Here is a 25,769-nt window from a genome sequence, read left to right as displayed (position 1 = left end):
GTAGTTATAATAAGAATATTTTTAAAGCAGTAAAATAAAACCTACATACATTGGGTATCCTTGTGACCGTATGGACCTACAGAATAAAGATAAGGGGTTATTTTTACTGAAAACTGCACTGTGTAGAAACCGAAGCCCCCAAAAGTTACAAAATGGTTTGGGTTTCAATTTCACCCTACAAATATATTTTTTTCAGTTTTGCGGTAGATTTTATTATTAAATGGGCACTCATTAAAACAAATTTTAGCTTTTGCACTACTTATGGTAAATACAAATGTTTCTAATATACTTTGCTTTAAAAAAAAAAAATGAAGTTTTCTATGTTTTATTTGTGCTTAAAAAAGGACATTTTCCCCCCATCTCATACACAGACTTTGGACCTAAGCCCAAAAACAGGAAGTACAGTCTGGAGTGCTGAGGGGGGTGTGTCCAACCAACAGCATAGGGCAGTTAAGTGTGAGAGGAGCCATGATTGGATGAGGCTGGACACTCCCCCACTCTCAGCACTCCAGGCTGCAATTCCTGTGTTTGGGCTTCGGTCCAAAGTCTGTGTATAAGATGGGGGAAAATGTGCTCTTGAGCTTTTTTTAAAGCGCAAATAAAACATAGAAAACTTTTTTTTTTTAAACAAAATATATTAGAAATATTTTCATTTACCATAAGGAGACCAATAGCAAAAATTTGTTTTAATGAGAGTTACCCTTTAAATGATTGATGTCAATTAGAGATGAGCGAACTTACAGTAAATTCGATTCGTCACGAACTTCTCAGCTCGGCAGTTGCTGACTTTTCCTGCATAAATTAGTTCAGCTTTCCGGTGCTCCGGTGGGCTGGAAAAGGTGGATACAGTCCTAGGAAAGAGTCTCCTAGGACTGTATCCACCTTTTCCAGCCCACGGGAGCACATGAAAGCTGAACTAATTTATGCAGGAAAAGTCAGCAACCGCCGAGCCGAGAAGTTTGTGACGAATCGAATTTACTGTAAGTTCGCTCATCTCTAATGTCAATACAATGTACGATTGCTGGTGCAAAAAACAAGCCCTCATATTGGTCTGTAGGTGCAAAATTGAAAGTGTTATGATTTTTAGAAAGGGAGGAGGAAAAAACTAAAGTGCAAAAATGAAAATTGGCCTTGTCCTTAAGGTCAAAATGGGCTTTGTCCTTAAAAGGAAAACGGTCAGATATTTTCTCCCGCACTATCCACAGGTACTGATGAATAGTGCGGGAGACGCAGATTCCAACGAGCCCTACCTGGCCCGGATCCGCCCCCGGCTGTTCGCCCCGCAATTGTAGTTTTATTCTATGTGTATATCTTGCTGTAACTGGCACGGGCGGGGCTTCTGCAGGTTAACTGGCACTGATGTCAGCGTCGCTTATGAATATTCATTCCCCCTACAGTAAGGAGCGGCGAAGAGAGGGAGAACTGGAGGGAAGGGGGAGGAATATTCCTAAGGGGCACTGACATCAGTGGCAGTTAACCTGCAGAAGCCCCGCCCGTGCCAGTTAAAGCAAGATATACACATAGAATAAAACTACAATTGCGGGCGAACGGCCGGGCGGATCCAGGTAAGGTAGGGCTTGTTTTAAACAGAGTCTCCTGCACTATTCACCAGTACCTGTGGATAGTGCATGAGAAAATATCTGACAGTTTTCCTTTAACCCCTTCATGACCCAGCCCATTTTCACCTTCATGACCTGGGCATTTTTTGAAAATCTGACCACTGTCACTTTAAACATTAATAACTTTGGAATGCTTTTACTTATCATTCTGATTCCGAGATTGTTTTTTCGTGACATATTCTACTTTATGTTATCGGTAAAATTTCACTGATATTTGTATCCTTTCTTGGTAAAAAATCTAAAAATTTCATGAAAATTTTGAACATTTAGCATTTTTCTAACTTTGAAAGTCTCTGCTTGAAAGGAAAATGGATATTCCAAATAAATTACATATTGATTCACATATACAATATGTCTACTTTGTGTTTGCATTAAAAAATTGACAAGTTTTTACTTTTGGAAGACACCAGAGGGCTTCAAAGTTCCGCAGCAATTTTCCAATTTTTCTCAAGATTTTCAAAATCGTAATTTTTCAGGGCCCAGTTCAGGTTGGAAGTGGATTTTAAGGATCTTCATATTAGAAATACCCCATAAATGACCCCATTATAAAAACTGCACCCCTCAAAGTATTCAAAATGACATTCAGTAAGTGTTTTAACCCTTTAGGTGTTTCACAGGAAAAGCAGCAAAGTGAAGGAGAAAATTCTAAATCTTCATTTTTTACACTCGCATTTTCTTGTAGACCCAATTTTTGAATTTTACAAGGGGTAAAAGGAGAGAAATCACCCTAAAATTGGTAACCCAATTTCTCTTGAGTAAGGAAATACCTCATATGCGTATGTCAAGTATTCGGCGGGCGCAGTAGAGGGCTCAGAAGGGAAGGAGCGACAATGGGATTTTGGAGAGTGAGTTTTTCTGAAAGGGTTTTTGGGGGGCATGTCCCATTTAGGAAGCCCCTATGGTGCCAGAACAGTGGACCCCCCCCACATGTGACCCCATTTTGGAAACTATACCCCTCATGGAATTTAATAAGGGGTGCAGTGAGCATTTACACCCCACTGGCGTTTGACAGATATTTGAAACAGTGGACTGTGCAAATCAAAAATTTTATTTTTCATTTTCACAGACCACTGTTCCAAAAATCTGTCATACACCAGTGGGGTGTAAATGCTCACTGCACTCCTTATTACATTCCGTGAGGGGTGTAGTTTCCAAAATGGGGTCACATGTGGATATTTATTGTTTTGCGTTTGTCAGAACTGCTGTAACAATCAGCCACCCCTGTGCAAATCGCCTCAAATGTACATGGTGCACTCTCCCTTTTGGGCCTGGTTGTGTGCCCCCAGAGCACTTTGCGCCCACATATGGGGTATCTCCGTACTCAGGAGAAATTGCGTTACAAATTTAGAGGGTCTTTTTTCCCTTTTACCTCTTGTGAAAATGAAAAGTATAGGGCAACACCAGCATGTCAGTGTAAAAAAATTATTTTTTTACACTAACATGCTGGTGTAGACCCCAACTTCACCTTTTCATAAGGGGTTAAAGAAGAAAAAGCCCCCCAAAATTTGTAAGGCAATTTCTCCCGAGTACGGCGATACCCCATATGTGTCCCAAAACTGTTGCCCTGAAATACGACAGGGCTCCAAAGTGAGAGAGCGCCATGCGCATTTGAGGCCTGAATTAGGGATTTGCATAGGGGTGGACATAGGGGTATTCTACGCCAGTGATTCCCAAACAGGGTGCCTCCAGCTGTTGCAAAACTCCCAGCATGCCTGGACAGTCAATGGCTGTCCGGCAATACTGGGAGTTATTATTTTGCAACAGCTGGAGGCTCCGTTTTGGAAACAGTAGCGTACCAGACGTTTTTCATTTTTTGGGGGAGGGGGGGGCTGTGTAGGGGTATGTGTATATGTAGTGTTTTTTACTTTTTATTTTAGGTTAGTGTCAGTGTAGTGTAGTGTTTTAAGGGTACAGTCACATGGGCAGAGGTTCACAGCAAGTTTGCCGCTGGAAGTTTGAGCTGCAGCGCAAAATTTGCGCCATCTCAAACTTGCAGCACTCACTGTAAACCTCCGCCCATGTGAGTGTACCCTGTACATTCACATTGGGGGGAGGGGGCAAACATCCAGCTGTTGCAAACTCCGAGCATGCCCTTTGGCTGTCCGTGCATGCTGGGAGTTGTAGTTTTGCAACAGCTGGAGGAACACTGGTTTGGAAACACTAAGTTAAGTAATAAACTTTCAAGTGTTTTGCAACCAAACTTAGTGTTTCCAAACCAGTGTGCCTCCAGCTGTTGCAAAACTACAACTCCCAGCATGCATGGTCTGTCAGTGCATGCTGGGAGTTATAGTTTTGCAACAATTGCAACAGCTGGAGGCACTGAGGTAGGAAACGGACAATGTTTCCCAACTAGTGTGCCTCCAGTTGTTGCAAAACTACAACTCCCAGCATGCCCAGACTGCCAAGGCATGCTGGAAGTTGTAGTTCGGCAATATCTGAAGGATCAGATGTTGCCGAACTACAACTTCCAGCATGCTTGGGCAGTCTGGGCATGCTGGGAGTTGTAGTTTTGCAACATCTGGAGGTCCACAGTTTGGAGACCACTGTATAATGGTCTCCAATCTGTGCTCTTCCAGATGTTAGAGAACTACAACTCCCAGCATGCCTGGACAGACTGAGCATGCTGAGATTTGTAGTTTTGCAACATCTGGAAGAGCACAGATTGGAGACCATTATACAGTGGTCTCCAAACTGTGGACCTCCAGATGTTGCAAAACTACAACTCCCAGCATGCCCAGAAAGCCAAAGGCTGTCTGGGCATGCTGGGAGTTGCAGTTTTGAAACTCTCAGAGGCAGCAGTGAGATCGCTTTACGGCGATCTCACTGCTGCCAATGAAGATGCCGCACTGATGCCGGAAACTCACCTCCGGGACGCAGTGCAGCCGGGACCGCATGGAGGACGCCGGGACCGCCGGGACCGCTCGGGACACCGCTCGGACGGGTAAGTGACGCCGGAGGACGGGTCAGGGACACTTAGCAGAGCGGTGTGTGTCCCGATCCCCGTGATCGGAACTCACACACCGCGCTGCTAAGTGTTTTCATAGCGAAACGCTGCTATCAGCTAGTCAGATTTGACCAGCTGATAGCAGCGATCGCTGGGGGGGGGGGGGGGTGGGGGACGAAACCCCCCGAGGTCGCACGGTAAGATGGCTGGCTATCAGTGATAGCCACCATCTTTCCGGGCGCTGCGGGATGCCGCGAGTAGCGGCAGTAATGTCCATGACGTACCTGTATGTCATGGGCCGGGAACACCTTGCCACCCATGACGTACAGGTATGTCATAGGTCGGGAAGGGGTTAAGGGGTTAGAAAGCTCTGTATCATACCTTTCCCTTTTCTCACACTGGGTAAGTTCCCGGCAGGAGAAAATGGGCCTCCCCCAGCAGGCGCAATGTCACTGAGGCCTGCAAGAGCTTTGTTTCGAAATGCCCCACACGCACTTCCCGAGTTTGGCCTCCTACCAGGCCAGGAGGAGTCCAAACTAACTGACTTGCATAGGAAACAGAACAGAGCCACTTAGTGGCCGTTTTTTCAATCACATTAAAAACATATAAAGGTTGAGAATTTTAACAGCAAGTAAATAGCAAAGTGTCTTATAATTACATAAGGAACAATATAATAAAAGTATAGTTTGGTACTCTTTAACTATTAGATATGACCATCGATCAGATACACATTAGGTGATAACATAAAGCTTTTTTTGTTATCCAGTGGAAACTGGTAAATGTATGACATACCTGAAAGTGTGGAGGTTGCAACTCTCAGCATGTAGAACCAGAGATATGGCCCCCATGTCAACTTTGTCTGCAAGAACCATAATCAAAAAAAATATATGTTATTGGCTCAGTGGGGATAGGATATAATCAACTAACACCAAAACCTTGCACCGGGATAAAAAAAATCTTATTAAATCACCCTTAGGCTAAGTTTCCACTTGTTTTTTTCTTGGCATTTTTTCTCTGTGTGTGGAAACTGCATTTTTGGCACCTTTGGCGTTTTTTTAAGAATTTTGTTGGGTTAAAAAAAAAAAAAAAAAAAAAAAAAAAAATAAGCGGGAATGCAGTAGGGATGGAAAAATATTGTAGTTAACAAAATTTATATTTATTAAAACTACATTTTTATACATTTTTAAGCAGGGACCAAGTAGACCAATTTATGTATTTATGTGAGCGGGCAGGGACATAAAAATATAAAAAATTTATAAAGGGGCCATTTAAATGTAAAAATAATATTTTTTTTAATTACTTTTGTGAAACTTTTTACTAATAGTGTATTTTAATTATGTGTGTTTTTTTACTTTTTTTTTACTTTATTCTCTTTATTTTATTCATTATATAGGTACTACTACTACTCCCAGCATGGAACAGACTGTTCCATGCTGGGAGCTGTAGTACCTGTATTTATAGACAGATCGCCCCAGGTGTCACTCCTGACACCCAATGCGATCGTCCTTTATATTGCAGAGATGCGAAGCGGCTTTCTACAGCGCTCCGCATCTCAACTATGTACTCTGGGCCGGCCAGTGATGTGAATAGAAATTCACATCACTGATTAATATTTGCTGCTTAGAGAGGTGATTGGCCGGATGGTGCTAGCCAATTATCTCTCTGAGCGGCATTTATGAATCAGTTATGTAAATTTCTATTCATATCACTGGCCGGCCGTATAGAACAGAGAAAGATGTGATGTGCATAAGAGAGCTGCTCCGCATCTCAGGAATCTAAAGGACGATCGCATCGTGTGTCAGGAGTGACACACACTGCAATCTATCCCTTACTGCAGGTACTACTTCTCCCAACATGGAGCACACTCTGCTCCATGCTGGGAGCTGTAGTACCTGCATTAATAGACAGATCGCAGCTGGTGTCACTCCTGAGACCCGTTGTGAACCTCCTGTATAATCTACAGAAACAGGCGGCACGGCCACAATGCTACCCAGCCTGGCACTGTACTCTGTGATGTGAAATTCTTTTATATATGCTGCTGAGAGTTGTGATTGGCTGGAACTTCACATCACAGAATAATACAGTGCCGGGCAGGGGAGCAGAGAAGTGCGGCCATGCCGCCTGCTTCTGTAGATTATACAGAGGATCGCAACAGGTGTCAGAAGTGATACCCGAGGCGGTCTGTCTATTAGTACAGGTACTAAATCTCCCAGCATGGAACAGTCTGTTTCATGCCGAGAGTAGTAGTAGTAGTAGTATCAAAAAAAAAAATCAATATTATTTATATATATATATATATATATATATATATATATATATATATATATATATACATACACACATACATATATACATATATATATATATATATATATATATATATATACATACACACAAAAAGTAAAAAAAAAAACACTTTATTAATAAAAAGTTTCATAAAATGTATTTAAAAAATATATTACTTTTTACAATTAAATGGCCCCTCTATCCATTTTTTATATTGCAGGATACATTTTTATGTCCCTGCCCGCTCACATAAATTGGTCCCTGTTTGAAAATGAAATAAAAATTTTGTTATAAAAAAATATTAAATTTGTCAGCTACAATTTTTTCCATCCCTACTGTATCTTTTATATTATTTTAACCGACAAATTTTAATGAAAAAAAACCCAAAAAAAACCTAACCATCCCTTTATTGGATCGCTAAAGTCTAAAAAAAAAAAAAGAATAAAAACCGCTGGCAAAAGCGCCAAAGTTAAAACCCACATGGCGTTTTTCTTTGCGTGGAAACTTAGCCTTTCCCCATTTTCAAATAAAAAAAATAAATAATATATATATATACATATACATACACACATATACATACATACATACATACAAAATAAAATAAAATAATCAAAAATTTAGATAATTGGTATCACTGCATACAGAAATGTCCAAACAATTAAAATATGTTGCTAAGGCTGCTTTCACACTATAAAAATACCTCCATTATAAACATCTGTCATAAAAATCTTGAAAATTGGCCGTTAAACAGCCGTTAGAAAATCCCATTATAGTCTATGGGATTTTTCTAAAACCCGTTTTAACCAGTTATCGCCCGTTATTAATAATGGACATTATTTTGTGATGGGCGATAGTAACGGGAGAAATAGTGCATGCGTTATTTCTTCCGTTCACTCGCACGTCACAAAATAATGGCCGTTAATAATTAACGCCCGATTTTCAAGATTTTTAAGACAGACGTTAATAACGGTGGTATTTTTATAGTGTGAAAGCAGCCTAATTCTGCACAGGGAATGCCATGAACGAAGAAAAAAAAAAATTTGGGAATTATGACTTACCGATAATTCTGTTTTCTTGAATCATCACATCAGCACCCTTTAACCACTCCCTAAGGTGTGTATGTATGAGAACTTTAACAACGCAGGGGCCCCGGGAGGTAGCGCATGCAGGGACGTCACTGACGTCCTGTACGTGCGCCCATTAGAACAGAGGAGCAGAGCATCGAGGAGGAGGAGGCACCCTTACCTTAAGTCACCAGCGGCACGTCATCTTCAGTGTTCAGACCACCGCTCCTTTCCGCTCCCGGGACCTACTGCTATGGCCTATAGGCCATAGCAGCAGATTGTGACCCCTGACCGGAGGAGCGGTGGACGGAGAACTGAAGTGGGGCAGAATACAGACATACAGTCTACAGCCATACACTGTATATGGCTGAAGGCTGTATGTCTGTGGGGGAACTATACTGCCAACCTAATGTGGGGGAAACTATGCTGACAACCTAATGTGGGGGGGGGGAACTATGCTGACAACCTAATGGGGGGGGGGGGGGGAACTACAACGCCAGCCTAATGTGGGGGGGGGGGGAACTATAATGCCAACCTAATGTGTGGGGGAACTATGCTGATAACCTAATATGGGGGAACTACAACCTAATGTGGGGGGGGGGGGGACTATGCTGCCTACCTAGTGTGGGGGGGGGGGGGGGAACTATGCTGACAACCTAGAGTGGGGGAACAATGGTAAGGTACCGCGGTAGAGGGGTAGTCTTATAGGACGAGTATATCCCAAACTCTATATTTTAACTGTAAAAGTTGGGGGTCATTGTATACGCCCAGTCAGGTTCTGTACTGGGCCCGCTGTTTAATTTATTTATCAATGATATAGAGGATGGTATTAACAGCTCTGTTTCTATCTTTGCAGATGACACCAAGCTTTGTAGCACAGTACAGTCTATAGAGGATGTGCATAATTTACAAGATGACTTGGATAGACTAAGTGTCTGGGCATCCACTTGGCAAATGAGGTTCAATGTGGATAAATGTAAAGTTATGCATCTGGGTACTAATAACCTGCATGCATCGTATGTCTTAGGGGGGATTAAACTGGCAGAGTCACTGGTAGAGAAGGATCTGGGTGTACTTGTAGATCACAGACTACAGAATAGCATGCAATGTCAGGCTGCTGCTTCCAAAGCCGGCAGGATATTGTCATGTATCAAAAGAGGCATGGACTCAAGGGACAGGGACATAATACTCCCCCTTTATAAATCATTGGTACGGCCTCACCTGGAATATGCTGTTCAGTTTTGGGCACCTGTCCATAAAAGGGACACTGCGGAGTTGGAAAGGGTGCAGAGACGCGCGACTAAACTAATATGGGGCATGGAACATCTTAGCTATGAGGAGCGATTAAAGGAGTTACAATTGTTTAGTCTTGAGAAGAGACGTTTAAGGGGGGATATGATAAACGTATATAAGTATATTACTGGCCCATACAAAAAATATGGAGAAAAACTGTTCCAGGTTAAACCCCCCTAAAGGACGAGGGGGCACTCCCTCCGTCTGGAGAAGAAAAAGTTTAGTCTCAAGGGGCGACACGCCTTCTTTACCGTGAGGACTGTGAATTTATGGAACGGTCTACCTCAGGAACTGGTCACAGCTGGAACAATTTACAGCTTTAAAACAGGATTAGATACATTCCTGGAACAAAATAACATTAATGCTTATGAAGAAATATAAAATCTCATCCCTTCCCAATATCGCGCCACACCCCTACCCCTTAATTCCCTGGTTGAACTTGATGGACATATGTCTTTTTTCGACCGTACTAACTATCTTATACGCCAGGAAACACGGTATGTATGCTTCTTAGTAATTTGTAAACACTGAGGGGTTGTCTGGGGAGGGGCCTTTTAACCTCTTTGTGCTTCCTGTTCCTTTAGGATCATTGGGGGCAAAGAGGTTAAAAGGCCCCTCCCCAGACAACCACTCAATGTTTACAAATTACTAAGAAATACACACACTATATATACACATATACATACAGGGTGGGCCATTTATATGGATACACTTTAATAAAATGGGAATGGTTGGTGATATTAACTTCCTGTTTGTGGTACATTAGTATATGTGAGGGGGGGAACTTTTCAAGATGGGTGGTGACAATGGCGGCCATTTTGTTGGTCATTGCAGCAGATTTCAATGAAAGACACCCTACGAGACCACCCATCTCCCATGCTACAGTTAGCAAACTGCTTGCTAAGTTTCGCGAAACTGGTTCAGTGTTGGATTTGCCAAAATGTGGACGCATGAAATCTGTCACTAATGAAGAAGCATCAGTGGCTGTCCTAGCTTCATTCAGCAAGAGCCCACAGCGTAGCACTCGTCGCATGTCACTGGAGAGTGGCATTAGTGGAACATCCCTTCGGTGGATATTAGCTACTCACAATTGGCACCCTTACAAACTCCAGCTACTGCAGCATCTCAACGAGGATGACCCAGATCGACGCACTGAATTTGCAGAATGGGCAAAACAAAAATTGAAGCAGGACCCTCAGTTTACGCAGAAGATTTTGTTCAGTGATGAGGCAAACTTTTATGTGAATGGTGAAGTTAACAAACAAAACCACCGCTATTGGTCTGACACTAGCCCACATTGGATAGATCCCTCCAAGACTGTTGGAACACAAAAATTGATGGTATGATGTGGTATATGGGGTATAAAGATAGTGGGGCCATTCTTCATCAATGGAAACCTCAAGGCCACTGGATATGCGAAATTGCTACATGATGATGTGTTTCTCTCTTTATGCACTGAAGCTGGCACGTTCCCTGAGTTTTTCCAGCAAGATGGTGCACCACCACGTTATGGGTGTCAGGTCCGAGAATTCCTAGATGAACAGTTTCCTGGAAAGTGGATTGGTCGTCATGGGCCAGTTGAATGGCCCCCAAGGTCTCCCGATCTGACCCCCTTAGACTTTTATCTTGGGGGTCATCTGAAGTGTGTGAAGAGTGGGAGAAGAGGGTTGCATTGACAATCCAACACAATGGGCAGCACATTGAACACATTTTACAAGTGGTCAGAAACTTGTCTATAACTCATGAAAGAATAAAGTTACGTTAAAACCAAGCACATCATTGTTTTTCTTATCTATCTATATTAACACATATGTACAAAACTTAGAGAGGAATTAAAGGATGCTGATGTGATGATTAAAGAAAACAGAATTATCGGTAAGTCATAATTCACACATTTTAACCTCATCATCACGACATGAGACATACCAGATAAATGATGTCTAGGGAGGGAGTACAGCTTGGTGCCCTTTCGGTCCAAAAGGCCAAATCTTGAGACGAGGCTACATTCAATTTGTCGTGTTTAACCCCTTAAGGACACATGACGTACTGGAACGTCATGTGTCCACTCCCGATCTATAACGCGGGGCCACGGCGTGGCCCCGCGTCATAGCGGTTCGGGCCCGGCCTCTAACAACGGCCGGGACCCGTGGCTAATAGCGCGCGGCATTGATCGCTGTGCCGCGCGCTATTAACCCTTTAGACGCGGCGTTCAAAGTTGAACGCCGCGTCTAAAGTGAAACCGAAAGCATGCCGGCTAGCTCAGTGGGCTGTTCGGGATAGCCGCGGTGAAATCGCGGCATCCCGAACAGCTGACAGGACAGCGGGAGGGCCCCTACCTGCCTCCTCGCTGTCCGATCGCCGAATGACTGCTCAGTGCCTGAGATCCAGGCATGAGCAGTCATGCGGCAGAATCATCGATCACTGGTTTCTTATGAGAAACCAGTGATCAATGTAAAAGATCAGTGTGTGCAGTGTTATAGGTCCCTATGGGACCTATAACACTGCAAAAAAAAAAGTGCAAAAAAAAAGTGAATAAACATCATTTAACCCCTTCCCTATTAAAAGTTTGAATCACCCCCCTTTTCCCATAAAAGAAAAAACAGTGTAAATAAAAATAAAAATAAACATAAATGGTATCGCCGCGTGCGGAAATGTCCGAATTATAAAAATATATCGTTAATTAAACCGCACGGTCAATGGCGTGCGCGCAAAAAAATTCCAAAGTCCAAAATAGTGCATTTTTGGTCACTTTTTATATCATGAAAAAATGAATAAAAAGCGATCAATAAGTCCTATCAATGCAAAAATGGTACCGTTAAAAACTTCAGATCACGGCGCAAAAAATGAGCCCTCATACCGCCCCATACACGGAAAAATAAAAAAGTTATAGGGGTCAGAAGATGACAATTTTAAACGTATAAATTTTTCTGCATGAAGTTATGATTTTTTCCAGAAGTGCGACAAATTCAAACCTGTATAAGTAGGGTATCATTTTAATCATATGGACCTACAGAATAAAAGTAAGGTGTCATTTTTACCGAAAAATGTACTACGTAGAAACGGAAGCCCCCAAAAGTTACAAAATGGCGTTTTTTTTTCAATTTTGTCTCACAATGATTTTTTTTCCCGTTTCACCGTAGATTTTTGGGCACAATGACTGACGTCATTACAAAGTAGAATTGGTGGTGCAAAAAATAAGCCATCATATGGATTTTTAGGTGCAAAATTGAAAGAGTTATGATTTTTTAAAGGCAAGGAGCAAAAAACGAAAATGCAAAAACGGAAAAAACCCCGGTCCTTAAGGGGTTAAAGAAGGTGTGAGGGGTGGACCAAGTCGCTGCCCTGCAAATCTGCTCTAATAAAGGCAGAAGACTTTTCAGCCCAGGAGACTGCCATTGCTCTGGTTGAATGAGCTTTTAGATGTTCCGGAACTTGATTTCCTGATCTTCTATAAGCTTCAGAAATAGATGACTTCACCCATCTGGCAATAGAGGCCTTAGAAACTTTCTTCCCTTTGATAGGGCCCTGGAACTGAACAAATAGATTTTAAACTTTCCTCCAATCCTTGGTTTGTTGTAAATAAAGAAGAATAGTTCTTCTCACGTCCAAGGAATGAAACATTTCTTCTTTTCTATTTTTTGGAGAATTACAAAAAATAAGTAGGATGATGTCTTCAGACCTATGAAAGTCTGACACTACTTTCGGTAAGAAAGCTGGATTTAATTTCAGAATAATGCTGTCTTCAAGCACAGTTAGGTAAGGTTCTTCAATCGATAACGCTTGAAGTTCACTCACCCTTCTTGCTGTCATGTCGTCTGTCAAGTAGACTGCTTTCCAGGTCAGAAGTTTTATTGAAGAATCTTGGAAGTGGTTTAAAAGGTTCTTTAATAAGACTAGTGAGGACTAAATTTATATCCCAAGGTGGCAAGAGGTTAGTTATTCTGGGTGTCAATCTTGCAACAGCATTAAAGAATCATTTAATCCATTTATGACCTATAATACCTGTGTCAAAAAAGCAACCCAGGGCTGCTGTTTGTACTTTTAAAGTACTGATGGATAAACCTTTGTCAAGTCTGTCTTGAAGAAAATTGAGTATTTGAGAGATATTAGGGTTAAAAGGGATCTGGAGGACAGGAGCCGCACCAAGAGACACATTTTTTCCATTGCTTCCTATAGATAGCAGAGGTTGTAGGTTTCTTGTTTTTTTAATAGAGTATGTATAACTTTATGTGAGAGACCCTTCCGATTTAGAATTGACCGCTCAAAAGCCAGGCTGTCAATTGCAGATTTGTTAGATCCTTGAAGAATAGCAGACCCTGCAACAGAAGATCTTCTCTTATGGGAAGAGGATAAGAGTGATCTATGGACAGTTGTTGAAACAGGGTGTATACTACCCCCTCTTTGGCCACCTTGGAGCTATGAATATGACTTTGGATTTCTCCACACAAATTTTCTGCAGAGTCCTGCTGATCAGAGGGAATGGAGGGAGCGCATAGGCGGTTTCGAAGTTCCAACTTTGTTGGGAGCATCTACTCCGTCCCCACTTCAAGACCAGCTCCTGAAGAACTTGTGGATTGAGTTCCCTTTCTCCTGGATTGATCTGGTGACTGTTTAGGTAACCCAACTGAATATTCTTGCTTCCTTTGAGATGTATAGCAGAAATTGACAATATCTTGTCCTCTGCCCAAAGATAGATTTTCCCTGTCAGTGCTTGTAGGAATCTGTGTCTTGTTCCCCCTTGATGGTTTAGAAAACCTACCATGGTAGCATTGTCGGTGTTTATCTTCACATGACGTTTCTGAATGAGATGTTCTGATGCCTTCAAAGCCTTGAACACAGCTTTTAGTTCTCGAAAATTGGAAGAGCGAATGAGAAAGTTTCCTCTGACCAGGTGCCCTGGAGAAAAAGATCCTAAACATGTGCTCCCCAACCTTTTTGGCTGGCATCCGTTGTGACTGTAACTGATGGAAGGGGAATCCAGGATACCCCCTCCTTTAGATTTTGACTTTTCATCCACCATTTGAGAGGAATCATCATCTTCTTTTCCAGAGAACACTGAGAACGATCGCAGACTTTGAGGACTTGTTTCTGAAGAATTCTGGAATGACTTTGGCTCCATGGGACTGCTGGAATACATGAAGCAGGGGTGTGGAAATTTAAAAAAAAAAACTACTTGTCCAAGGGACTAAAGCGGAACACAATTTACTTGTCCCTCAAGAAAATCCACTTGTCCTGGTAGATAAAATAATTTTGACCAAAATAGTACGATATTCCCCCCCCCCCCCCACTAGACCACCAAGGATGGATATAAGATCCCTTTAGACACTGTTGTCAACTTAGACAGCGGTGATCTAATGGTTTAATAGCGACCATGGTGATCGCAGCATGCCAGACTATTAGCGGGGGAGAGCTGTAGCTCCTTTTACACCCGAGCCAAGCCCAGATAAGTATAGATATAACTTTTTGATCACCATAAAAAATTTCTCATATGAAGTGACCAAAAATGAGCAATTCTGGACTATTTTTTACATTTACACCGTTCACCGTACGTTTAACTAACATTATATTTTAATAGTCTGGACATTTCCACATGCAGCGATACCATTTATGTTTATTTTTGTACATTATTTTTATTAAAAGAAAATTGGAAACTTATTAGGAAAGGGGCTTATTCACATATATATGCACTTTTTTTAAATATTTTAAACACTATTTTTCAGTCTTCATAGGGACTTATGTGTTATTGGGGGGTGTTCTGCTTCTCCAGTTTATGTGGTGCATTTTGTGTCAGAAAATGCTGGAAGTTGCATTTAGTTACTAGATAACTACAACTCCCAGCATGCCCTGATACAGCCTATGGTTGTGTGGGTGTTTCAGCATGTTGCACTGTATAGTACAGTTAAGGTTATTGTGTAACATGCTGGGAGTTGTAGTTTTGGTTTGTGTCAGCTGCAGAGCCATAGTCTGTGTCAGGGAATACTGGGAATTACAGTTAGTAACTACAACACCCAGCATGCCCTGATGCAGCCTATAGCTCTGCAGCTGACCTGAACCAAAACTACAACTCCCAGCATGTTGCACTTTATAGTTCTACAGTTTAGGTTATGGTGCAACATGCTGGGAGTTGTAGTTTTGGTTCGGGCGTGTTTGCGTGCATCCGTGGGGCTCTTGGTTGGAGGGTGAGTATTAAGGGGCGGGATTCTGGGGGTGCAATTTAGTGCGGGTGACCAGAAGCCACTAAAAATAAATAAAATTAGATGGTACAACTGGCAGCAGTGCCCCCCCCCCCCACATCATACATTACATACACACTTGACAGATACATCATACACATACACTCACACCATACAAATGCACACATCATACATACACCCGCCACTGCCCACCCACATCATATATTACATACACACATCACACAGACATCATACACACATCACACATACACTCACACTATACATATACACACACACACACACACACACACACACCATACATACACCGCTGCCCACCCCACATCATACATCACATACATACACACATCCCACATAGACAGACATCATACATTACATACACATCACACACAGACATCATACACACATCACACACACAGACATCATACACAGACATCATACACACATCACACCCTACATATACAACCACCCTTCCTGTCGCCTGTATTCTCTGTCTACTCACCTGAGCCGCCATGAGTGGACATCAGAGCTGTAGTCCCTGACAGTGTGAGGTTAAATGGGTTTAAAAATCTCCCCTCACACCGGACGTCCTCTCCTCTCTCCCCTCCCCCCTGCTCTGTGTTTTCCCCGTGCAAACATGCAGCCTTCCCGTGATGGATTAGGTCCTGTGAAGAAAGAGCAGGGGCAGGGGGAGGGATAGAGCTGTGTGCGGGGGAGCAGAGGAGCTGTGTGCTGAGCTGTGGACATCCTTTCTCTCCTCGTCTTCTTGTGTTATGTGTAGCTGCGTCCTCCATCCTCCGGGAGGGGAGATAAGGGGGCGGGGCTCAATTATGTAATGCAAACGTGCAACCTCGGGCTCTGCGGTCAGCTGGAGGCCCCCACTGCCCCCTCCATACACTCTGAGCGCCGGTGTGAGGTGTAGACTTGCATCCGCTCCTGCGCCTCACACCGGCAGTAAAGAAAAATAAGGGAGAAGTCGGTCTGTCCCTGCTAGCCCAATACAGGGCTAAATCTATAAACAAATTCACCTGCCCGGCGCCCAAAACTACTTGTCCCGGGCGTCGGGCGATAGAATTTCCACATCCCTGATGAAGTCATGGAACCTAACAGAGACATTGCATTTATGATGGTAGTTATGTCCGATTGATAGAAGATTTTGATTTGTCCAATATCATTCCTAAAAACTTTTTTTGTCTTGCAGGAAGGAGATTTGAACTCTGGAAGTTTATGATCCAGCCTAAACTCTGTAGAGAGAGAATTGTTAGATTGACATGCTGGGACAAGAGCTCTTTGGACCGAGCAATGACCAGAAGATTGTCCAGATATGGAATCATTTTTATTCCTTTTTGTCTCAAGAATGCCAGTACTTCTATCATTACTTTGGTAAAGATCCTCGGGGCCGAGGATATTCCAAACGGTAGTGCCTTAAATTGATAGTGGAAGGTTAGATGGTTTTGGGTTACAGCAAATCTCTGGAATTTTGGATGTTTTGGAAAAATGGGTATGTGAAAATATGCGTCCCTTAAATCTATTGTTGCCATCCAGGCATTCTGAGGTATTAAAGCAACAGCTGTTTTGAGTGTTTCCATCTTGAAGCATTTGTAAGTTATAATGGTTCAGGTGTTTTAGATTTATTACTGTCCTGAAAGAACCATTTGGTTTGGGTACAAGAAAAAGGCAAGAATAGTGGCCCTGTTCTTGTTCCTCAGGAATGATTGCTCCAAGAGCGAGTAGATCCTGAACCCCCTGAAATAACAGTTTATTTAGGCAATCGGAACTGAAATTTGTTGTACGAAATGTTTGAGGTGGAGGAGAGACAAACTATTTTGAACCTGTGCTTGATAGAATTTAGAATAAAAACAGTTTTTTTTGTTATATCCTTCCACTGAAGGTAGAATAGACTCAGTCTCCTCCCCCCACCAGAGACAAGTCACTGCTTTTTGTCCGAAGTGTTGGGGTTGAGCAAGAAATCTTGCACCTTACCTACTTTAGGGTAACTTCCTTCCGGACTATCCTTTACTTTTATAGTCTCTCTGTTTATTCTTGAACGAACGGAAATTATTTTTCGTTTTTGTACCTTTCTCTTCAGGAAATTTTTTTCTTGTCTGCTGCTTGCTGCAAAATGTTATCTAATACAGAGCCAAACACCAATTTACCTTCAAAGGGAATAGAACATAGTTTCGTTTTTGAAACAGAATCACCCTTCCAATTCTTCAACCACAGGGTTCTTCTAGTAGAGTTGGATAATGCTGCAGATTTTGCTGCCATCCTTACTGATTCAGCTGATACATCAACCAAAAAGGCAGTGGTGAGTTTTAACATGGGAATATAAGAAAGTAGTTGCTCTCTAAGAGTTTTATTTTCAGTATGATTTTCCATTTGTCCCAGCCATAAAAACAGAGATCTTGCAACACTTGTGGCTTCAATATTAGGGTTTAGGGAAGAAGCATCTCAATTTTTTCTAAGTAAACCCTCCATTTTCCTATCCATAGAGTCTTAATTGAGAAGAATCCTAAAATGGGAGAGATGTCTTTTTGACTACTTTAGCCACCTGGATATCTATTTTAGGGGCATCGCGCCATAAATCCGTATCTTCACTATTGAACCTTGCTCTGAATTCTTTAGTGATCATAAGTTTTCTATCAGGATCTTTCCATTCATCCAAGATCAGACTTTTAAAGGGGTACTCCGGTGCTTAGACATCTTATCCCCTATTCAAAGGATAGGGGATAAGATGCCTGATCGCGGGAGTCCCGCCGCTGGGGACACCTGTGATCTTGCACGTGGCACCCAGTTTGTAATCAGTCCCCAGAGCGTGTTTGCTCCGGGACTGATTACCGGCGACTACAGGGCGGGCGGCGTGTGACGTCACACCCCCGTGTGATGTCACTCTCTGCCCCTCAATGCAAGCCTACGGGAGGGGGCATGACAGCTATCACGCCCCCTCCCGTAGGCTTGCATTGAGGGGCGGAGCATGACATCACACGGGGGCGGGGGCGTGACGTCACACGCCGCCCACCCTGTAGTCGCCGGTAGTCAGTCCTGGAGCGAACACGCTCCGTGGACTGATTACAAACGGGGTGCCGCGTGCAAGATCATGGGGGTCATCAGCGGTGGGACTCCCGCGATCAGGCATCTTATCCCCTATCCTTTGGATAGGGGATAAGATGTCTAAGCACCGGAGTACCCCTTTAAGGTTCTCATGAATAGTTAACATTTTGTTTTCTAGGTTTTAACCCTGCTAACATTTCGTCTTGTACTGAAAGGGTAACCTGGGGATCTTCTATACTCATAGCACTTTTTACTGCACTTAAAAGGGTATCTTCAGCCAAGAAATAATATCTTTAGTCTTCCCTAGCTCCACCGATTCAGAGTGGATTGAAGTAGCAGCCTCCATTATGACAGTATGAAAAGGAGTTCTTACCTTTAAATAGCCCAGCTTCAATTTGGCGCCTTACCAGTGGCGTCCGCGTGCAGCGCCGCCCCCAGTGTTTGTTTTCAACACTCCCACTGCGTGAGAAGACGGAACTTCGGGACCCCGGCAATCTCAGCATCCTGCGTGCGATGTGACATCACACGCAGGCGCCGGCACTGCTAGAGACTAGAAAAGACCAGGGGGACACACGCATGCGCCCGAGGTCCTGTACAGAACTCTCCCCGTCGCATAAACTTCTGGAGCTTCATGGCGGGGAACCAGAGGGTCCGGAGAGGCACGCTATGAGGATCGCACGACCCGGAGCGGCATTACCGAGGGGGAATCCCAGTTAACCGATCTCCACTGCCTGGCTTCGTCCTGCCACCAGCCCCAGGACTAGGAGGTAAAACCTCAATGCTTCCCAAAAGGAACAGGAAACACTGAGGAATTGTCTGGGGAGGGGCCTTTTAACCTCTTTGTGCTTCCTGTTCCTTTAAGATCATTGGGGGCCCATCTCATGTGTGGTGCTGATGTAATGAGGTGAAAAATACCAATTTAGCTCAGTGATCACTGAGGATGGACCACGTAAGTCCGAAACACATTTGATCTTACTGCCACAGACACACATCATCTCTCTTTTGAAAGAACTACATCGCTGTCAGCCAATCAACCTACCTACAACTATCCGACCTCCACCAAATGCTGACATCTCATCACGCAGGCTGACACCACCATGAGAAGGGGAAATCGGTGAATCATCCTTGGAAGCAGCGAGCGCAGCCAGTGACCGGTCTGTTGAGAGACGGACCTCGCCGCTAGAATCCACTCCGCCGCAGCCACCAGGACACCGAAGACCCCAGCCCCTCCATGGTCGGGTAAGCGGTACATAGTACGGTAAGGCTTATTAACTAGATCGCGGCCGCCTAGCCACCCTTCATAGTTCGTGGCCGCCAAGCTGCCCTGCATATTCCTTGGCACTTTCCCCTGTTTGACTTGTGTCACCGCCGTGTCACTATAAAAGGGGAAGTACCACTGCACCACCATTGAACCCAGTTACCACATTGGAGGATATATCTGTTCTATCTTTCCACTTAACTACCGCCGCCGTGCGACACTCTAGCAACAGTGGGCTATTTTCATGTAGCTACAGAGGTTGCAAATTGTAGTTCTACCATTAAAACTTTATACCATTCTCACTCAAGAGCTGAGGCATACCATACTTATTGGACCATTTTTTGTGGCATTTTTGTGGCATCATTCACAATTTTATATTGTTTGCAATTTTTTTATTATCTTAATTATTTGTATTGTGTTTAGGAGAAGAGTGCAAGGGCCCTACATCTCTCTCTCCACACTGTTTTCTGATTATATATCCAAATAAATATTCTTGTACCTTGGACCTTTAGTTTTAGTTTCATTCAGTTACATCTATCTTACATCCATTGCCATCAGCTACAACACACAGCGCTTAACACACAGTTATCTATACACCTGATACATTTTGCTCAGTCTGACACAGTTATATTACATATCCCACAGCGACATTACACATTTTACATAGTACTTGCTTTATATCTGAACATCCCATTGTTCTAACACTACCATTTTTCACAATTAAACATCACCTTCTAGGCCCTACCCCTATGTACTAATTCTCATACACTATACACAGACTCATCCACAGTCCTTGAGAACCTCTCCAATCCTTTACTTCCTATTTTTCAAATATTTAAGGTGGGCTGAGGATACCACCAGGTGAAAGTTCTCGGACCATCACACAGATTGAGTACATCCACATCAAATTATTTTCCCAAGTCCCAATATACCTCGGAGGTTTCAGGTTCACTTGACAGGAAGTTTGGAAGTGATAGAGGAGCCGGTCGTGATCATGTGACTCACGCTCTGGACAAGATGGATTACAAAGGTCTGCTGGCAGTTGTAGTCCTTATTTAGAAGTTATCCAAGGTAATCCATCTTGTCCAGAGCGTGAGTCACATGATCACGACCGGCTCCTCTATCACCTCCAAACCTCCCGCCAAGTGAACCTGAAACCTCCGAGGTATATTGGGACTTAACACAGCCAAGGGCAGCTGACCTGCAATCAGCTGACCAATGACACCACACGCTGTCGGCATCACACGCCTTTTGTGCTGGGCGCCACTTATCTCCACATCGGAGCGAGCATCTACGGCAACTATCGGCAGGCAGCGATTCCAGGCTGTAAGAAGGGGCTAGACCCTGATATCGGGTGTCGCCACCTCCAGCCAGAAAGTCACCATCCCGGAGAGCTACCAATTCCATGAAAGGGCGGTGAGTGGCACAGTGTGCCAAAACTTGGCATGAACTATATTGCGTGAACTATATTGTATCACTAGATCAATTACATTGTAATATTTGACTAGAGACTTGAAAGTATATACAATTTGATTGACATACACAACGGGAGTGTTTGAAGGGATTTATTCTTCTATAGGATCCACAAATTATCTCTCCTCCTCTTTCAAATCGGACTTGATATATTTTTCACTTTATTCACCTTTTTTTTGCATATCATAGGGGTGAACCGCTTGACTTTATTGTTTTAATTATAAATTTTATATATTCTCTGAAGCGAGCCTACACACCGCAAGGGCCCTGGGGAGGCAGACTTCTAGAGATATTTTTAGCTTATATGTATTTTGGCTATTGTGTAATAAATAACACACATTTGAATAGTAACTGGCATTATAAGAATCAATTATTTCCAGATATCCATTATACACTCACTTCTGTGAGTGGGACACTGAGGACTGATCTTTTTACATTGTTTCTATTTTCTCTATCCTTTAAGTGAAGGAATTCAGTTAACCTTGTGTCCCTTAGTGTGAGCTCCACGTCTTTTTTGCTTGTATCCAATAATTGCCTGAGCGGCAGTCCAGGGCAGACTGACTGGCCGTACCGTTCGGCCGTGGTCCAAAGGCCTGGTAAAGGGCCCGCTGCAGCTGCTGAGGATTAAGGACACTTGTCCCGGATCAACAGTCAGACAAGCGCTACTTTCAAGTGATGTCTTTCTCTATGTAAATATCCCTGCACTGCTCCTGCTCTGGGTATTACTAGCAGAGACAGGAAGCAGCACAGGGATGAAGGGGACCTGATTGTTGGCTCCGCCCCCAGCACAGGAAGAGGATGGGGCCGAGAGCTAACAGGCCTCCCAGGAACACAGAACGGCGCTTCATGTGAGGGTGAGTGATGTCCCTGTGTGCTGCCTCTCTCCCCTCTGATCAGCAGTATAACCAGGGGCTGGGTGATGGGTATAGTAACAGCCCAGTGGGGTCACTTTGCCTCCCCCAGTGTCCACAGTTCACCAACAGTTCACGTAACCAGAAGTTTTTGGAGGAAAAACCGCAGCAAAAATGGCACGGTTTTACCGCGATTTTTCTAAATCACAGTAAAACTGCGCCATTTTTGCCACAATTTTTAAAAAATGTTTGGGGTAATGTGACCTGTGGACACTGGAGGAGGGAAAGCGACCCCACTGGGGCAACAACATGCGGACACATTGCTTGTTTATTTGTCATTAACCAGGATCTGCTGCATATTTTTGCTGCATATTTTGTGCAGCTGACTTTGCAACCCATTAGCTTCAATAGGTTGCAAAATCAGCTGCATAAAATATACAGCAGATCCTGTACGTGTGCACGTACCCTAAGTGCTTATTCACATGGACGGATCCGCAGCGTATTTTACGCTGCGAATCCGCCAGCAATGAACCCTTCAGTGCTGCCTCCATCTTTGTCTGCTCATAGCGGCAATCCACCAGTACGAGCAGACACGCTTCGAGGTGCGTGTTCGCCGTGTGCATGGGCAGTATACTCGCACACATCACAGCCGCTCCTCCTGTTCCCTGAGATAGGCCGAGAGCAGCGGCGTTATGTGCGAGTATACTGTGCATGCGTGAGGCGAACATGCACATCAAAGCGTTTGTTCGTAGCTGCTGATTGCCGCTATGAGCAGACACAGATGGAGGCAGCACTATAGGGTCCATTGTCGGCGGATCCACACCGTAAGATACGCTGCGGATCCGTCCGTGTAAATGAGCCCTAAGGACACAAGGCATACATGTACGCACAGTGCCTGCTCCCACTTCCATTCCCTCGGCTAATGGCAGACATCACCAATCAGGCTGATGTCCGAATAGGGGTGGGGCAGAGGTGTGGCCAGGGGCCGACTGGGGGCCCTTGCTTTATTTGGTCCGGGGGCCTTGAGTGTTGTCAGTCCGCCCCAGCGGCAGGGGGGGGAGGGGGCAGTGTGGTGCTGGAGAGAGCCAACAAACTTGAATTATTTAACCCCTCAGCCCATTTGGACCTTAAGGACTAAGACAATTTTATTTTTACGTTTTCATTTTTTCCTCCTCCCCTTCAAAAAATCATAACTCTTTTATATTTTCATCCACAGACTGGTATGAGGGCTTGTTTTTTGCGCGACCAGTTGTCCGTTGAAATGCCATCACTCACTTTATCATAAAATGTATGGCGCAACCAAAAAAATACTATTTGTGTGGGGAAATTAAAAAGAAAACCGCAATTTTGCAAATTTTGGAAGGTTTTGTTTTCACGCCGTACAATTTATGGTAAAAATTACGTGTTTTTTATTCTCTGGGTCAATACGATTAAAATGATACCCATGATTATACACTTTTCTATTACTGTTGCGCTTAAAAAAAAAATTAAAATATTGCAAACTTTTTAACCAAATTAGTACGTTTAAAATCCCCCTATTTTGAAGACCTATAACTTTTTCATTTTTCCGTATAAGCGGTGTATGAGGGCTCATTTTTTGCGCCGTGATCTGTACTTTATATTCATACCATATTTGCTTATACAAAACTTTTATTACATTTTTTATAAAATTTTTTGGGAATAAAATGTCATAAAAAAGCAGCTATTTTGGCCTTTTTTTTATTTTATTTTACGTTCACGCCGTTCACCGTACGGGATCATTTACATTTTAATAGTTTGGATATTTACGCATGCGGCGATACCAAATATGTATATAAAAAAAAAATTTACTTTTTTATTTTTATTTATTTATTTATTTTTTACACTTTTTGGGGGGAAATAGGGAAAATGGGACAATTTACGTTTTTATTGGGGGAGGTGGTTTTTCACATTTTTTTTTAACTTTTATTACTTTTATTTTTACACTCTTATAGTCCCCATAGGGGACTATTTATAGAAACCATTCGATTGCTAATCCTGTTCAGTGCTATGTATAGGACATAGCACTGATCAGGGTTATCGGTCATCTTCTGCTCTGGTCTGCGGGAAGGCAGATCAGAGCAGAAGACTCCCGGAAGGCAGCGGAGCCAGGTGAGGGGACCTCCGGCTGCCGTGCTGGATGATCGGATCGCCGCGGCAGCGCTACGGGCGATCCGATCATCCAATTTAGTGACCTGTATTGATCACGGCATCTGAGGGGTTGATGGCGGATCGCGGGTGTCCGCCATTACCGGCGGGTCCCTGGCTACGATCCACAGCCGGGACCTGCCGCGCATGATGCCGGCATCGCTCTGATGCCCGCAGTTATGCTCAGGACGTAAATGTACGTCCTGGTGCGTTAAGTACCACATCACCAGGACGTACATTTACGTCCTGCGTCGTTAAGGGGTTAAAGGGGTATTCCAGTGAAAAAAATATATAATTTTTTTCATATCAACTGGCTCCAGAAAGTTAAAAGGACAACTGTAGTGGTACACTTTTCTATATGCCCGTGCCTCAAAAACAAAATAAACTCATACATACCTTCCTACGAGCCCCCGTTGGTCCGGCACAGGCCTCACGGTCCGGCAGTGCTCACGTCATTCCACTTCCTGGGGACGGGGACGCCGCAGAGCCATCGGCGTATCACTGGCGGCCGTAGCGATGTCCCGCCCCGGCCGATGATAGGCTGAGCCCACTGTCATGTAAGAAGCCGGCCATGCAGTGTAAGAACAGTGTTCTGACAAAGGCTTTCGGATTAGCTAGAATAATTATTCTTAGGAGATGGTTTGCTCCCCAGGGCCCATGTTGGGTTGAGTGGCAGAGGGAAGTTCAACAAATGAGAAGATTTGAAGCTATTTATTATCAGGGAAAAAAGATAGGTCAAAAAGTTGAAAACGAGTGGAAGAAATGGGATGAGGCATCCTAGCTGGTAGTGGGTGGGGGGATAGGGGTGTGGGTGGGATTATTTATATTGTGTAAAGCGAATTTTGAAATGCATTATTGTAATTTTCTAATTTGAAATAAAAAAAAAAATTAAAAAAAAGAAGCCGGCCAGAGCTCCTTACATGACAGTGGGCTCAGCCTATCACCGACCGGGGCGGGACATCGCTACGGCTGGTGATACGCCGACGGCTCTGCAGCGTCCCTGTCCCCATTAAGTGGAATGACGTCAGCACTGCCGGACCGTTTGGCCTGTGCCGGACCAACGGGGGCTCGTAGGAAGGTATGTACGAGTTTATTTTTGAGGCCCGGGCATATAGAAAAGTGTACCACTACAGTTGTCCTTTAACTCCTTCAGGATGAAGGGCGTACCTGTACGCCCTACGCCCGGTCTCAGAGTTTAAAACGGGGTAACACACAAAAAAAAGTTAAAGGGGTACTCCGGTGAAAAACTTTTTTTTTTTTAAATCAACTGGTGCCAGAAAGTTAAACAGATTTGTAAACTACTTCTATTAAAAATTTTTAATCCTTCCTGTACTTATTAGCTGCTGAATACTACAGTGGAAATTCTTTTCCATTTGAAACACAGAGCTGTCTGCTGAATCACGAGCAAAGTGCTCTCTGCTGACATCTCTGTCTATTTTTAGGAACTGTCCAGGGTAAAAGGAAATACCCATAGCAAACATATGCTGTTCTGGACAGTTCATAAAATAGACAGAGATGTCAGCAGAGAGCACTGTGCTCGTGATGTCAGCAGATAGTTCTGTGTTTCAAAAAG

The 25,769-nt window shown here is 43.5% G+C and overlaps 1 protein-coding gene across 2 annotated transcripts in view; it reads right to left on the bottom strand.

Annotated features, from left to right (window-relative positions):
- FAM177A1 (family with sequence similarity 177 member A1) overlaps positions 1-25,769 on the bottom strand; it is a 71,138-nt gene that overhangs the window by 33,454 nt on the left and 11,915 nt on the right. The window contains exon 3 of one of the 2 annotated variants that reach the window (XM_056545309.1): positions 5,356-5,431. In XM_056545309.1, coding sequence (XP_056401284.1) covers positions 5,356-5,431 — 76 coding nt within the window. The remainder of the gene's footprint in view (positions 1-5,355; positions 5,432-25,769) is intronic. The other variant, XM_056545310.1, reaches the window with a different exon arrangement.

Source organism: Hyla sarda, chromosome 11 (genome assembly GCF_029499605.1).
Source record: "Hyla sarda isolate aHylSar1 chromosome 11, aHylSar1.hap1, whole genome shotgun sequence".
Lineage (NCBI taxonomy): Eukaryota > Metazoa > Chordata > Amphibia > Anura > Hylidae > Hyla > Hyla sarda.
Note: the sequence above shows the minus strand (reverse complement) of the source record. Positions and strands in the feature narration are given on the sequence as shown.